General features: G+C 44.8%; 1 protein-coding gene across 1 annotated transcript in view; it reads left to right on the top strand.

Moving 5' to 3' along the window:
* Positions 1–7,626: 7,626 nt before the first annotated feature.
* CCN4 (cellular communication network factor 4) overlaps positions 7,627–16,167 on the top strand; it is a gene marked incomplete at both ends in the record, with an annotated part of 34,004 nt that continues 25,463 nt past the window's right edge. The window contains one exon of the mRNA XM_084213688.1: positions 7,627–7,674. Within this exon, the coding sequence (XP_084069814.1) occupies positions 7,627–7,674 (48 nt within the window). The remainder of the gene's footprint in view (positions 7,675–16,167) is intronic.

The following is a 16,167-nucleotide window of genomic DNA, read 5'->3' as shown; positions in this document are numbered from 1 at the left end:
AATGCTCTCCTTTTAGACCTCCTGCTGCTGAGAGACTCAAAATTTATTCATCTTATTGAGACAGAACCACTCTATATCTACTGAAAAGTGACTGCATCTTTGCACTTAGAAAGCATCCAGGCAGGAATTTGGAATGGACTTAATGTTTTATTTCCTAAGGTAGTAGTGTGAAAATGGATACCTTTGTTTTCAACTCTTTTGCTTTTATAACCAAGATTGAATTAAGAACAAATATTGGTATGAGGTGAGGAAGAGGAAGCATAGAGTTCTGCTTGCAAGAAATAAAAAATAAAAATTTGAGAACTTGAAAGCACATGGACCATCTGTGTCTAAAGTAGCAGTATTTTGTGAGCATTACACCAATAAAAGCCACTTTCCCCACAGATTTGTGTCTGGTGGCTGACTGTAAACTCCAGCTGAAGGTGTTTTCCTGCAGACTGACAGGTCTCAGCTGTGTTGCTTCTCTGGCTCTAATAGTGTGTGAATAAACACCTCACTTTTCCCAAAAGGGTGATACCCCAGTGGCCTCTCTTATCTCCCTCAGTGTCTCCTCTCACAAAGTGCAGGGATGCCATCATCACTGAGATACCCATCTTTCTGACATAATTTGCCTTGGTTTTGCCCAAAAGGCTCAAAAATGACTGCAAAGGCACCCAGACAGACAGACAAACAGACATGAACACTCACAAAGTGATTGCATAAGATCCATTTCCCCAGGAAACACAGACTGAAAGCAGCTCTGTTGAAAGGAAAACCTTTACTAACCAAACGCCACAGGAAACTTTGAATAAAATGTTACCAGTTAGAATGCAGAATTTGGATACTTGGGCTATGGAGGGAAAATATTTGGTGCTCAAATATTTCATGTTTCAAGCAGGTTTGATCTCTTGGGAATTTATTCATGACTTTTCTAAACATCTCACAAGGTTTCATTATTATTTCCTTTAATAAGAAAACAGTATGATTCGTCTGCATTCATTAAAAAGTATTTTAAAAACAACACTTGGGCTGGAAGAGCAGACCTGGTTTCCAACAAAAAAACAAGGCCATCTCAGACAGGAGATGGTTCTGTTTTATAGACTTCATATACTTCTTGTACATTTAAGGCAATTTCATGGGCTCGTTTGGTTGGGTTTTTCCCAATCAAACATATGTGCAATCTAACCCAATCTTGGAAATTCACAGACATATCTACAGTGCTGGGAAGCCTCAGGGTGTGACTGAAAAGTTCAAAAGCTATTGTTCCCTGGAATAGAATTTCCAGGAGAACAGAGGAGATTTCCCTTCTCATGCAGCCAATCCCAGAGAATGCAGAATATTGCAGCACTAGTAGAAATACAAAAGGGGCAGATTAATGTACAGTTTTGCAGTTCTGTGGTCACTGATCTAGAGAATAGAATTGTCAGCATGTGGACATTATCTGCAGTGGGTGACATCATTTTTTGGAGCATGTAATAAAATTGCTTGTCCAGGAGACCATGATAATGAAGCTGACAAACCTACAAAGGGAGCAAGCTGTGCCATTTCAGGAATGGCACACTATTCCTGAATTTCAGGAATGTGTGTCCTAACAAAAATATTTGTTAGGATTCTTCATGCTTTCATAGCTTTTTAGCCTATATTTTTTCCTCTCTTTTAATGGGCAACAAGAAAAATATCTGCAGGGGGCAAGCCCAAAGATTAATTCTTCCCCTGCACTTCCTGCATTTGTTCAAATAGTTGAACTAATATTTATAAATAATGCATTGCACCCATGAATGCCACAAATCAATGCAACTCCAAGCACTTCATACTTAAACCAGCTGAGGCTCAGACTCAATATGTATTATTAAGCCAACTTCTTTTAATTATTAGTAAACATTATGTAAATATTTCTTTCCATAAAACTACTTTTCTACAGCAAGAAATTATTAGGACTTTGTGTTTCTGGCAGTTTCCTCATTCTTTATGGCCTGTTCATTTTGGTCATTAATTATTTTTAGAGCCTGGTATCTTACTTGTGTGATGGTTTTGTGTTTGATTTTTTTTTTTAAATTATTGTTATTAATTTTTATTCAAAGTTCCATTTGAAGGCTTTAATTAAGCAATTGGTGGGGATTTGAGTGCAGATATTAAGACAATTACTCAGGAAAAACACAGGATACCCCAGGGTATTCTTGTTGCTGTTACAAATGCCTGGTAGTGGTTCAAAACCATCAATGTGTGTTTTGCTCACATAAATGTCCATCATGAAATTAGGAGAATTTATGAATGGATGAACACAGTAGTGAGGACATTGCTATTGAGGGCAATGAAGAAAACACAATGTTGCTGTCATCAAGAACTGAAAATCTAATACAACACAGATTTGAAAAGTGATATAAAGTTCTCTAATCTTTTATATGGGAAACTAGAGTATTTCAATGACTTGTTTCTTAGCTACTGTCATTAGTGCATGTACATTTTTGCTCACAGTGGAGCAGCTCCGATGCTGCCAGCCAGATTAGTACTGCTGAATTCAAAGGAGTCACACAGACTGACACCAGCTGAAGACCTGTCCTAATAAATCTGACTTTATTTATGGGGAATGAAACCACAGTCATGTCTCCTCAAAGGCAACAGTCCTGCTCAAATGGTGGGAATAAATTATTTTGGCTGCATGAACGAATTAAATATTGAATGTTCCATTTTTTGAACTTGGCTGCTGCCTCACCTAAATCAGTGGAGCTGATTTACACCAGCTCTTTGGAGAAATGACCAGTTGGTCCTGGAGTGCTGACAGTCAGGCTCGTTTACCTGGAGCAGCTGATTTTCTGTTTAGCAGCTGGGTGTACGATCAGCCTCACAAATATTCTGGCACAAGGAGTTCAAGCCACACAGCATGGTGCATGCATACTCAGTAATGGAAACCTGGGCTGAGTAGCATTCCAAGGTAAATCCCTTCATCTGGCATCTTCTAAAGGACTGAGGGAATTCAGAGCTGGAATTACCCTCTTAGCTCCTGGTACCTTTTGCATCACTGTATCAGGGGACCCCAGGCTGAACAGCAGCAAAGGAGCACTCGGCTCTGTATCCACAGTGTGATTCCTGTCCATCTTCTTCTTTGCAAAGACTCTTTAGACAGCAAAAGAGTCAGTCTTCCTGCAGTATTGCAGCTTCTTTCACTCAGGTGTCAGGTCTCATCTGCAAAGGCCAGCAGCTCTGAAAATGGGATATTCACCTGTGCTGAAGTGGGGCTGGCTGAGTGTTGAGGTGCTCAATGTTGTCAAGAGTCAGCTAAAACAGAGGTTTACATGTTCTGGTTTGTAAAGCTTCTTTCATATTTCAAAGGCCCAGGCTGATGTAACTCTCCTTCCTACCACAAAAGTAGTGTAAAAAACCAACAATAATTGACGGTGCAGTTTGATTTCTCCACCTCCTTTTCCACCCTTTTCATTCCAGTATGTGCTTCCTAAATGCCAGTCTTTCTGCTGATTGAAAGGGATGTCACCTTCATCACAGAGAAAAGCAGAATAAAAAGCACCCTGATAGGAAGCTAGTGGTTTGGGTCATTTAAAACTTAGATTCATGACTCAGCCTTTACCTTTAATGAGTCAGGAAAGTCCAAGATGTTTGGTGTTCTTCTTTTTTTTTTCCCTTGGACTTGTAGGTAGACTCTCATCTCCCCCTCACCTATTTACAAAGGAAATCAGCTACAGACAAGGAGCTATTTCTGCCATGCATTTACAAGAGAAAACAGCACCCAGCCTCCCTGAGCTCTCTTTCTGTTCTTAGCAGTCCCTGTATTCTTTGGCTGGCTACAGCCTTCAGTGAAAGTGTCAGACAAATCAAACAGCATAAAATAAATCAATCTATTTCCCAGTTTATTTGTTCTAAGAAGACTGTAAAATGAAGTCAAGTTGAGAAACCTGCTTATGTGGCTGAGGGGCATAAGGGATGTATTGAGGAAGAAGTGATATTAAAGCATTAGCCTGACAGAATCAGAGTTAGGTTGAACTGGGACATGCTGTCTGTTTCCTGCTCACTGTGGATGGCTGTAGAGTGATGGATAAAGCCATGTGCATATATAATATCTGTGGAAAGGTAAAGAGGTAAAAATCATAAAACTATTACATTCAAGTTCCCAAAAACAAATTTGACACTGAGAATTAAAAGCAATGTGGCTTCCTTGTTTTATTGAGTCAGCAGTGATTTATGGAACCTTTGCATATTTATATGCAGGAAGAGAGTGCTGAATTCTCATCAGCCAAGCAGACATTGGCAGAAAGATGAAACCAGTAAACTCCGACTGAAATAAGGCACAAATGTTTAATAGTGAATGTAACTGAACTCATCAAAACATGAAGTGGATTTTCCATCATTTGAAGATCTTAAATTGAAGTCTTTGAATCAGGCAGAGAAGTATCTTTAGAGCCTTTATTTACAGGGTTCAGTACAAGAGTCCCCAGGACCAAGCCAGGGTGATGCAGGACTGCAGTGATCTCTTTTACCATTGTCACCCCTCAAGGGACCTGAGAGCTCATAGAAGGCCAGGTTTGGGCTGCTGCTGCCAAAGAGCTCAACAAGAGCCAAAATGTCCCTGTCATTTGGGATTTAAGGAAATACCATTACACCCAGACACACCTGTAAGTGCCCCAGTGTGCCATACCCACACAGGAATCACCATCAGAAGGCTGCTCAGGCACCTGGGTATCCCAGCACCCCTGCCCTGGGGCTGCAGAGCCAGTCCTTGAGCCCTGTCTCATCCAAGATAAGCCAGAGTGTCTGCTTTATGGTCACAGGACAGACTCTCACAAGCCAGCTGAGGTGGGCTGTGGAGCTTCAAACAGCCAGATGTCCACATCTCAGTGACTTCATCCTTGCTGACACACTTGACCACAGCATTTGCTAAGGAATTCACTGAGGCAATGAAATATGCTGGGGAAATAGCCAGAGTGGGAGATAACCAAATGTTTTTTGGGAAAAAACCCAAGCCGACACAATGCCATATTTATGTCATTTCTAAAGTGCTCTTTCCCTTGATGTTGTAGTCTGATACCACATGAGCTTTGAACTTTTGTTCCTCCTTCATTTGGAAAGTTATTTTTGCTAGACCTGCTATCGTGGCTCCTTTATCTCCAAGCCAGCAATCACAATCTGTATGAAATATTAGCTATCAGATTTACATCTGAGCCTTTTACCCTAGGCTAACCCAAATAGTTTCACTTTTTTTTAAAAAAAGAAGCCTTTTCACCTAGGTCAGAGGAACAGAACTCTCAAAATGCCACTTTCTCTTCACAAAGTGTTAGAGGTTTGGACCCCAAAGTCTGGCACTCAGTACTGTCCACATGCAGGTGAACACCACCTGGGTGATGCCAAGATTGGAGGGTTTGTGCTACATTCCCCTGCAGAATATCAAGAGTGTACAAGGAAGGATGTGCTGGTGACAGCAGGGTGAGAGAAAGATTGAAATAGAAAAAGCTGGAATGAACAGAGGAGGAAGTGAGGAAAAATGGGGAGGATATAGGGGAGGGAGAATAAACATAGTTCTGGAAGAACCTGACAGAAAACTTAATCCTGGTCTTCAGGGCTGAGCCCTGGGAAGGGGCTGTGGTAGGGGGGGAGGAGGAAGATGGTTTGTGGAACTCCCTTCAGTTTGATTTAATTCTGTTTGAATCATCTCCCAGAGCAGCTGTCTGTCCAGACAAACAAGCTGGTCTTCCCGAGCTCCCCGGTCCAGCTGGTGTGAGACCATGACTCTGCCCATGTCATGTCATACAGCATGGAGGGGTAGAAGCTGCTGTGTGACCAGAAGTCACTGGAGCAGATTTCTCACCCTCCCTACCCCAGACATTGTCAGCCCCAGCCTTGAGCACTCAGCTGTGCCAAATCTGCAGAGCAAACCCCACACAGCGCCAGACACCCAGCAGGGCTGGGATAGACCACAGAATAGTTTGGGTAGGAAGGGAATTTACAGATCAGCTCGTTCCAACCCCCCTCCTGCAGGCAGGGACATCTTCCACTAGACCAGGTTGGTCAGAGCCTCATCCAAGACCAGAGTCCCTAGCCTTGAACACTTCCAGGGATGAGAAATTCACTGTTTCTCAGGAGAACTTGTTCCAGTCTCTCACAATTCTCACAGAGAAGGTTTTCTTCCCAATATCTCATTTAAATCTAGCCTCTTTCAGCATAAAAATATTTCCCCTTGTCCAGTCACTACAGGAGAGGCCAAAGGACCCTCTCCTGCTCTCTTGGAGCCCCTTTGCCATTCTGGAAGGTGCTGTAAGACCTTCTTTTCTCCAGGCTGAACAACTCCAGCTCTCTCAGCCCTTCCTCACAGGAGAGGTATCCCATCCCTCTGATCATCTTAGTGACCTGCTCTGGACTCACTCCAACAGCTCCACATTCTTATGTTGGATGGCTGCTTAGGGTGAGGGGCTGGGAGTGGCTCACCCTAATCCAACCTGGCACCCCTGAGTTCCAGGTGGTAACCAAGGCAGAGCAGAAGTCAAGGAAACATCTCAGTTCTAGTGTGGCCATCGGAGTGATTCACCCACCCATCACTGCCCAGCCTGTCACATCAAGGAGAAAGGCTTGCCTACTTTTCAGTTTGTCTTGACACTTATTTTAGCCCATAAATAAACTCTTGCATTTAAGACCTGTGGAGCTGTGTAACACGGTTTCCCTTCTCTTGGCTAGCACCCATTTTCCTTGTAATAGTCTGTTTTAGTTTAAGGATGAAAGAGACTTCAAATTCTTTCAAAATCAGATTTAGAATGGCTGGGGGAAAACCTATATATGTGCCTAAGTAAAAGGAGAAAAATACATCAGACATTTCTCAGCTAAAATCAGGGCATACATTAGCAGGGATAAGGGTGATCAGAGAGTTTGGGGTGAGGTTTGAATTCAGGGTGGGGTTTGCACTCCCATGTACCTGGACAATATTTGTCATGCCCACTGCTGGGGCAGGATAGAAGTGTAATAGGGCTGATGCACACTCCTAAACACTGAAATCACGGAAGGGATGCGAGGCATGGCAGGGGATGGTGTGATCTGGGGTTGCTCTGTAAAGAGAGGAGTCCCAAAGGAGTCGTCAGACTGCTTCCCACAGGGTGTGCAGGACAAATGTCCTTTTGCTCTTCAAATGAAGTCACTCTTTTTAAAAATCAAATACATCAAACATCTGTGAATAATTGTATACGTGTCATGTCATTGATTGTAACCAGTAAAGCCAGATCAAACGGTTCTTGCTGTACCAGCTACGTTGCCAGAGTCTGAACGCCTTCAGCAACATGAGGGATGAGCTCGGAGCCTTTCGGAGCTGAGCTAAAATCGCAGCCTGCTGGACCCCGGCGCTGCAGCTTCCCCTTTAAGAGCCCTTTGGCTCACGGCGATGCACTGAAATGCAGGAGGTGGGACAACACCACACACAAAAATGAAGAAGTGAAGGCAGGAAAAGTTTCTCCAGAGGAAAAATGCAGGGCTTGTCCTTCACCGTGACGTCAGGTCTGTCTTTAATAAAATCCCTAAAGAGCCAAGAGAAAAAGGCAGAGTGCCTAGGCTGGGTTGCCAGTTCAGGATTGCTCTGCATTCCCCAAAGTGGTGTTTTTGTTCAAAACGGCTCTAAATCTGGGTTCAATCAAATGTATTTAATCCCGGCTTCCAGGGATGAGGTGGCTTTTGCCCTGGATTCTTGCAGCAAGCAGCATTTTGCAGGTGAGTTTGGAAACTGCCGGGGAGAGCTGGCTTCTGCACACACACTGGGGTTTAAAGCAGGGTGGGCTGGGAGAGCCGAGTGTGCTGCGTGTGGGAAGGAGGGCACTGGAGAGATTTGGGGAGGTGTGAGAGCAGGAAGGGAAAGGTGAGCTGAGGGGAAAGGAAAGGAAAGGGAAAGGATGGAGAAGTGTCTCAGAACTGAGCTCTTCTCAGCATCCAGGTGGATCAGCACAGAAAACTGTAGGGATTTTTTTTTTTCTTTGTATTGCTGCTATTTGTGCCATGGAGCAGAGGAATGATGAGGAGATTTCCCTCAGCAGCGCGGCTGAGGCTGTCAGGGACCGGTGCGGAGGGGAAAGGGCAGGCTCCCGACGGGCGGCGGTGCCCAGGAGTACCGGGACCGAGGCAGCCCTGGTGCCGGTACCGGGGCCGGGCGAAGCAGTGACGGGACCGGGACCGGGATCGGACCGGGATCGGACCGGGATTGGACTGGGATCGCCGGGATCGGGCCCCGGAGGTGCCGCCGGCCGCTCCCGCAGGTGGAGCCGCTCCCGCCGCTGCCTCGGGAGCAGGGTCTGTCTGATCCCCTCCCGATCTCCTGGAGCTGCTGCTCCAGCTCCAGCAGCCGCTTTCCTCCCCCTCCTCTTTGGAAAAGTCGCTCCGGGGAAGCCGCTCGTTTCCCAAAGGTGCCGGAGTTCTGCTTTGCCTTTCCCGGCGCTTGCCGCAGCTCGGGTGGAGTTCCCGGCCGGGAGGTTGGGCTGAGAGCAGCCGTGAGGGTCCGGCGGGAGAAGCAGCGCCTGTCCTCGGAGGGGAGCGATCCCTGTCCCCATCCTGGAGCCAGCGCTGCGCTCGGGGCTCAGGGAGCCTCGGGCACCCCGGGAGCGAGTTAGGGATGTCAGAGAGCCCTTTGGGCTGCCCTGCTCGGGGTGGGGTGTTCCCGGAGCCAGACACGTGTCAGCGGGGTCTGAGCATCCCCGTGCTCGGAGCGGGGTGACACCAGCGGCTCTGCACAGGGGATTTGCGCGGCAGGGCTGCTGGCATCGGGCTTGGCTCGTGTTTTGTGAGACACAGCGAGACTCTACACCAGGAAAGCGGCACACCTGGGTGACAGCAGATGGCACAGAGATAAGTCCTGCGTGGATGCTGATAACAGGGTGTCTACTGTAAAATAAAACACACCACAAAACCGACGGCAAGCAAACTGCACCTCTTGCGCTCCTGCGGGAAGCTGGTGCTTACCGCAGCTGATTTTTATTCAGCAAGGAAAAAAATCAAAGGAGGGAGGTGCCCCCTGCCCCCCAAACCCTGTCACTAGAAGAGATCTGTGCAAGTCTTGTAAATTGTGCAGTGGTTGTCCTGGGTTCCCTTGGTATCAAAGATTTTTGTGAAAAACCTGCTGGGGCATGAAAATCTCTGTGACTGCATGCAGGCACATGCTCTTGCTGAGCTTGTAGGCAAGTGAATGCAATCCAGATACTCCTAGCAGCATGTTTGGTCTAAAGAGTATCTAAAAAGAGCTCAAAACAGTTTAAAAAATAGCCTGAAAAGTCTCCTGGGTCTCAACAGGTCCAGCTCAGGCTCCCCATTGAACAGAGCAGGTGAAGCTGCTCCTTGGAGCATGTGGGGACACTGTCACCTCCTGAACACACCCATGGGGTTGGAACTCGGAAGGCTGTGCTTAGAAACCACTGAGTGGGGATAATTTCTCCCCAGTAATGAACTGGCTTTCTCTGGACCCTCTCCATGCCTGAGCTGGGATGTGATGGGGGATTGGTAGGCTGAGAAAAGCAGGATTCTGTTTGTCATATACAAAGGAATGGGGAAACTGGGATGAAAAAAGTGTACAGCACAGAGCAGTGAGAGGGGCTGGGCAGAGCATCTGGGAGGACTCCTTTAGCCTATGTAGTGTTGAAAGGACTTTTGGGAGCAGAGAATTCTCAGTCTGATTAAGGTCTGATTAAGGGTGCTGTATGAAGAAACAAGGAATATTGCAATTATTTTGGGATATTGTGAATATTTAGCTGGCATGGACACGCTGCTCATGAGGTATTTTAGATAAGTCATGAGAGTCATAACAGATGAGTCCTGGTAAAGCTCCAACACTGTCCCAACTCATCATCCAGAGCTTTTTGTCTTTGCTGGCATAATCACAACTGTAATAAATACCATTCTAACTTTGCAGAGACATCCATGGAGTGGTAGCACCAGACAGGTCACTGTGCACGTTGTGCAGAGCCCTGTGGTCTGCCTGGAGACTTGTCACTCTTCACATATAGGAAGAACTGTGGACAGAAAAAGGTGTTCCACTGGGAAAGAAGAGGATTGACCCTCTGGGTTAGATATAATATTTTTCCAGGGAGAAAGGCAGAGGAGATAATATAGGAAGGTCAGGCAGGTCTCAAAGGCATTTCAGAAGGCAGCTCTCATGTTCTGCATCTCCTGGTACTGTTTGAAACTACAAGCAATTATTCAGTTCTTAAGGAATTTTATCAACAGGGGTTTTTATTAGGGCAAAACTGCACAGGTGATGGGCTTGTGAAGAAAAAAATAACTGAACATAGCTGGAATTTTAGGCATAAGTTTTAGAAAAATTACTTGAAATACTTTGGGGTTTTTTTGTTTGGTTGGTTGGTTTTTGTTGTTGTTTTGTTTTTTTTTAATATAGATATAAGGACAGAGACCATGGGAGCCGAAGTCCCTTCAACCAGGCTGAGATTCCTCAGTGCCTGAGTCATTTTTTGCAGCAAGGACTTTCAAACTGGATGTGTTGGCTCCTTTCAGTGCTGCACATTGAGGAGTCAGAGCCAGCATCTTCAGTCTCTAGTCCTGATGACTCAGAAGTGTGAGACCACTTATTCAGAAAGGACAAAATGTCCTAAACCAGGGAGGTGATTAAAGAAACTATTCTGCACTTTGTAGAAAATTAGTAAAGGAGTTTATGTAGGAAGAACAGCACTGGAGGTTTCTAAGGCATTTGAAGTGGAAGAATGGGTGCTGTGTGGATCTGACAATCAAAAATAAAAAAATAATAGTGTGAATGCAAACCTACAGACTTCTCAAATAGAGAAAGAAAGCAAAGAATCAAGCTGTTCTTCATCACATCTACTAGTAGGCAGGTATTGATTTATCTGATGTGATGGCAGCCATGGTACACAAACACAAAGCTTTTGGCTTTGATGTGTGGGAAGGAGGAGAGAGATGCTCAAAAATGGTTTTATTTGGCACCATCTCATTTGTGGACACCTATTTCACTACCTAGTAACTGATAATGACCCAGGCTCAGGGCTGCTCAGGTGGTGTGTTAAGAACCACAATGTGCTATTTTTCCTTATTTTATGAGATTTATCTTACAGATATAAAGCCAAGAATTTAATCTTTAAGATATTTGGATTTGGTAGCAGGTAAAAAATTTAAAAGTTCTTTGGGGTCTTCCAGGAAAAAACATATTTTCACCAAACATAAACATAAAACCAAAAAAAAAAAAAACAAAAACACAAAAAAAAGAAAAAGTCACACCTTTATTCTTCCCTGCAAAAATCCCATGGCTCTCCATGGAGGGTGAGCTGAGCTTCACCTGTCAAGTACTTCTTAGCAGAATGCTCCTGGTTTGTACCATGGCTAATGATGCACAGATAATCTCAGGCAGCACAGGTTCAAAATTGCTGTTCAAAATTCTAACCTTCCCACTATTCCTTCTTGCTTGACAACATCTGCTTACCAGAGGTAGACTGGATGCACTTCTCTGTAGAAGGGCTCTTATCCTACACTTCCATAAATTATAGATGACAATTAAAATTGCTCTGGTTACAGCAGCTGAAGACTCAGCTATGGAAATTTAACATCTTGAGGCTTGGAGCTGGCAGCCACAGCTCCCATGGGTATGGCTGCAGTGTGCACAGGGCCTTCCCAAAGCTGATCTTTCCTTTGGCAGACCCCCCTCACACATCCACTTGCAGAGTGAAATCATTGCTAAGGCAACATCCTGAAGGTAGCACTGAATGTTCTTCACATGGATCAGAGGCCCACACCCAAGTCTGTTTCTGATGAAGATGCTTCCTAAGTACACACACACACACACACACAGAATTTCTGCTAAGAGAAGTAGGGACCTGATGCATTTTCTCTCATAATTTCTCCTGTCAATGTCTTTTCCAGCATCAACCACAACAGAGCTGTGGACAGGGATTGGCTTCCTCACCCTCCTCACTGCTGTGCCTGTTTATGTCCCCTGGGATGGGTCCTGTCCCCATTCCACACTGCAGCAGTCCTGCCCTCAGGGGAGCCTTCTCCAGGAGAAGGCATTAGTTAAAAGTGATAGCTATGGATTTTAGCAAAAATGTGAGATTTGTGTGGTGATTCTGTGTGTCTGTCCCTTCAAGGACTCATGCATGTTTACTTTCTCCTGCCTTGCCCAGGTGCTGTGGTCAGAAATTTCAGAAGTCCTCTATACCCACGTGGGACATTTGTCTTTGTTCTGCAGAAGCTCTGGGATCCCATGTTAGGATGTCAAGAGTTGCTCTTGCATCTTGCCAGGGCTCAGCTTACTGAGAACTGCTCCTTTTGGATGTCTCAGTGTCCCAGAGGGGTCGAGCATTCCTGTCTGGACAGCTCTGGCTCTCATGCCTGAGTGGAATTGAAGCTGTTTATAAACCCAAGAAATGTATGTGAACCTTGGCAGCTGTGGCCTGGCCAAGCTGGACACCCACAGCTTCAGCTGAAGATGCATTTGAATATTGAACCTGACAGTGTCTCATGGTGTGGGCCAGAAAGCAGAGTGAGATTTTACTCAGTCTTTGATTTGTCAGTAGGAGGTTTGGGTAGGTATCCTGCATTAGTTTATTCCTCCTGTTCCCCCTTTGCTTTCATATGATATAGATCAAGCATCCTCATTCTTATGGCCCCTATCTTAAAAGCACAATTTTCCCTTTCTGTTGAGTAGAAATATTGACTGGTAGTTGATAAGCCCAAAGAAATGCTGCCCATTTGTTTCCTTTCTGTGCTCTGATGTCCACCAAGTTGGACTGGACTTCCAGCACCCAATTTCCCCATCATTCCCTCCTCACGTGTTGTGCCCCCCAGGGTTTGCTGCACCCTGAGGTGAGTTCTCTTCATCTCCCCATTGCTGCAGGAGATCACAGATGTGATTTTTTCAGATGTGTTGCAGGGTCAAGGGGCTCTGACTGCTGCTTTAGGAGCTCTGTGCAGGTTTTTTCTGAGGCTGCTCTGAGTTTCCTAGCTATGGGTGAGGATCACAGGTTCTTCTACAGCCTGGTGCTCTCCCAGCTTTGGGATGTACCTCTGCTGATGCTCTGCTCTTTATTTACATCCATACTGAAACATTATGTGTGTTCTGGCATCCTGGGTGAAGCTTCTAGAGTCCTTTTAATCCCTTGTATTTTCTCATAGACTGTTGCTGGGCTTTGTAATCCTTGAATCTGGGAAAGGTGTGGGGGAAAGCAAAAGGGAAAAAGGGCATTTTTACCTCTGTGGGTGCCAGCCACTGACTCTGTCCCACAGGAAAATATTCTAGTGGTTGGGGAAGGCAAGGAGAGCCTTTGGGCTGAAATGGCTGTGGAAGAAGATAGCACTTAAGCTGAACTTTGTGGCACAGCTCAAATAATGAATTTCTAATACTTGGGTTGGTAATGCATTCCAGGATTCTGTGGTCATCTCAGTTCCTCTTCTCTTTCTCAATAGCTCCCACGTTGTTCTTCTGTTTTATTAGTCTGGGTCTGTCATTCCACTTAACCTATAAAGCAAACAAGAGATGAGCAAGTTGGAAGGCCAAGTTTCACGAAATCCAGGATGGTGAGCAATGAGCCCAAAAGGAAACCTGAGAGGTATTGGCAGAAATAATTGTGGGCTCATCCACAGAGGGTTATGAGTCACCTGGATCCTGATGTTGCTGGACACCTGCACAGTTAAGCCTTTGCTGTCACGAAGCAATTCCAGCACTGCAAAAGGACCTTATCCTATGAGCTTGTATTGCAAATTCACAGGATTTCCTAGGAAAAAATATCTCATGCTTGGTGATGGGAAGGTGCAGCAAGATCTCTTGGTCCACCATGAAACAAACTCTTACGCATCTTAAAGTAAACTTGCCCTTTCCCTTCCAAACACATTGATACAATCTCCAGTGAAAGCCTTGGAAGTAGATGTAATGGATTGGTTTTATTATTACATCTCTAACATGCAACTGCATGGCTTGACTCAGTATTTACATTAGATTCAGAAATATGTAAATATCATGTATAGTCATAGAACTATACAATGGTTTGGGTTGGACAGGACTTTTAAAGGTCAAATTGTCCAACCCTGCTGCAATGAGCAGGGGCTTCAACTCAACCAGGCTGCTCAGAGCCCTCCAACCTGACCATCAGTGTTTTCAGGGATGGAGCACCCACCAACTTTCTGGGCAACCAGTGCCAGTGTTCAACCACCCTTTCAAAAATCTTCCTTATGTCTAATCCAAATCCTCCTTCAGTTTAAACTCATTACCCCTTGCACCCTTGCAGGATCTGTATACAAGGAAAAGAACACAGTAAAGTCAGGAGTAGTAACCAGTTTTTTACTTCTGTACAATGCCTGACAGAAAATTAGCTGTATGCCACCAGGAACAGTGCAGCCCACACAGGCTTCACAGCTTTGACCAAAATTGCCCTGAATGACTCACTGACTATCATTATTAAATGTTTCATTTTATTTTCATTAGAAGGTAGCAATAATTTGTAGCTGCATGAACTGTTACACTCTCCCTTTTCTAGGATTTGTAACCCAACTCACATTTTAATTTCTGAGTGCTTTAAAGGTTTTGATTCTTTCCATGCTCCATCAGTTTCTCACACTATGATCAGGCTTTTCTTTTTGTTGCTTTCTTACTGAAGCTTTTTGAATTATAAGTGATGGCAGGATGGGCAGAGGGTTGTTTTTTTCTCTTGCTGAAGTTTCCTCTTCTCCACACACATATCCTTGGTCTGTGAAAAGAATATAGAGTAAGAAGTGAAGCAGGGCTTTGCTGGGATACAATTTAATGCCTTTTAGGAACAACAATAACCACCCAAAGCAACGACTTTGGTGGACTTGTTTTATCCATCTAGGGACCAGCCTTCTTGCACTGGGTGAAGAAAAATATTCCAGGGCTCTGCAGAGAGCCTGAGAACTTCCCCAGAAAGTGCCATGACTATCCTATAGCATCTCCCAGCTGTGCTCTACACCCCTGTGCCATCATCACTGCCATGCCTGATGTGTCCTTGGCATTCTCATAGCTATAGGTACATGAGGTCACTCTGTATCCGAGGTTTTGGACTTGCAAACCCTCCTTTCTGGTTTTTTCAAGACCACCAGTATATTCCTGGGTGTATGTGATGACCAAGCAGGCTATAGCTCACATTCATCATCACCAGCTTGTATCAGCTGTGACAAAGGGAACTCTGTATCTGGGCTGATAAGGAGGCAGAGACATTGAAATCCACACGGGGAGAATTAAATTCTCCTCTGAATGGCTGGCACATGTTCCTGGCTGCCCCCAGGCTACCAGTTCCTGCGGTTGAGACAAACAGCTGGGTCACTTTAGCTGTTTAGCAAGGAAGGACCAAACCACAAAAACTGCAGCCAGTGCTAAAAATCTGCAAATGGATTGCATGATAAAACTCTTTGGTTGCATTTTAATGAGGGGGAAAAGAAAGGCTGGGAAACAATAATTAGGAAAATAGGAAAAAGGCTTCATTAACTGGTTTGGCCATTCAGCGGGTGATTTATTGATAAGCACTGCTGGCAATGTTTCCTGCAAGATCTTGGACTTACAGGACTGGATCACACCCACAGCATCTGTGTGTGGGCTGATAAACACTGAAGTAAGAGAGTGAGGGCAAATTCATTTGGCTCCTTTCTGAGAGTTTTATTTCCACATTTGACCCTAGTAGTTAAATATAAAATGACATCCCTATTTAACACTGCAGTTCATTTATGGAGACTGTTCACTATTAATTTTCACTGTTCTAGTGGCGTCCCAAGGGCACATTTTTAAAATTACACTTATTCTATGAGGCACAGCAGTCCTTGGGCCTGACAAAGGGGTCATAGGTAGTGGAATTTGGGAGGTTGCTTGACTTATATTTCCAGATTTCGCATCAAAACCTGCGCTGTTGTGGTTCAGTGCACTGGGGTTCCCCACAGAGGTGGTGTGATTCTGCTTATGAGGGCTGGTGACCTCCTTGCCCACCAAAGCTGCCTGGGAGCGGGTGAGCTCCCAGGTTTGTGGTGGAACAATGCATTACATACCTAGTTTCAGGCTCAAATAAGATGTTTCTGCTTTTTAAAGATGATATGTTTAATTTTGTGTGGTTTATGTGTGTGTGTGTATATATATATAGTACATATATGCACCCCCCACTCCCTTTGTATTTTTTTGGTTTGTGTCAGTTTTTCCATACATATCATACAGAGAGTCTGCTTGCACTTGAGGAGATGTTTGTGCTGTATTTTTCACTGTTT

The sequence above is a fragment of the Fringilla coelebs genome (genome assembly GCF_963513975.1).
Source record: "Fringilla coelebs genome assembly, chromosome: 1".
In the NCBI taxonomy this organism is placed as follows: Eukaryota; Metazoa; Chordata; class Aves; order Passeriformes; family Fringillidae; genus Fringilla; species Fringilla coelebs.
This window is presented reverse-complemented; position numbering and strand designations above follow the sequence as displayed.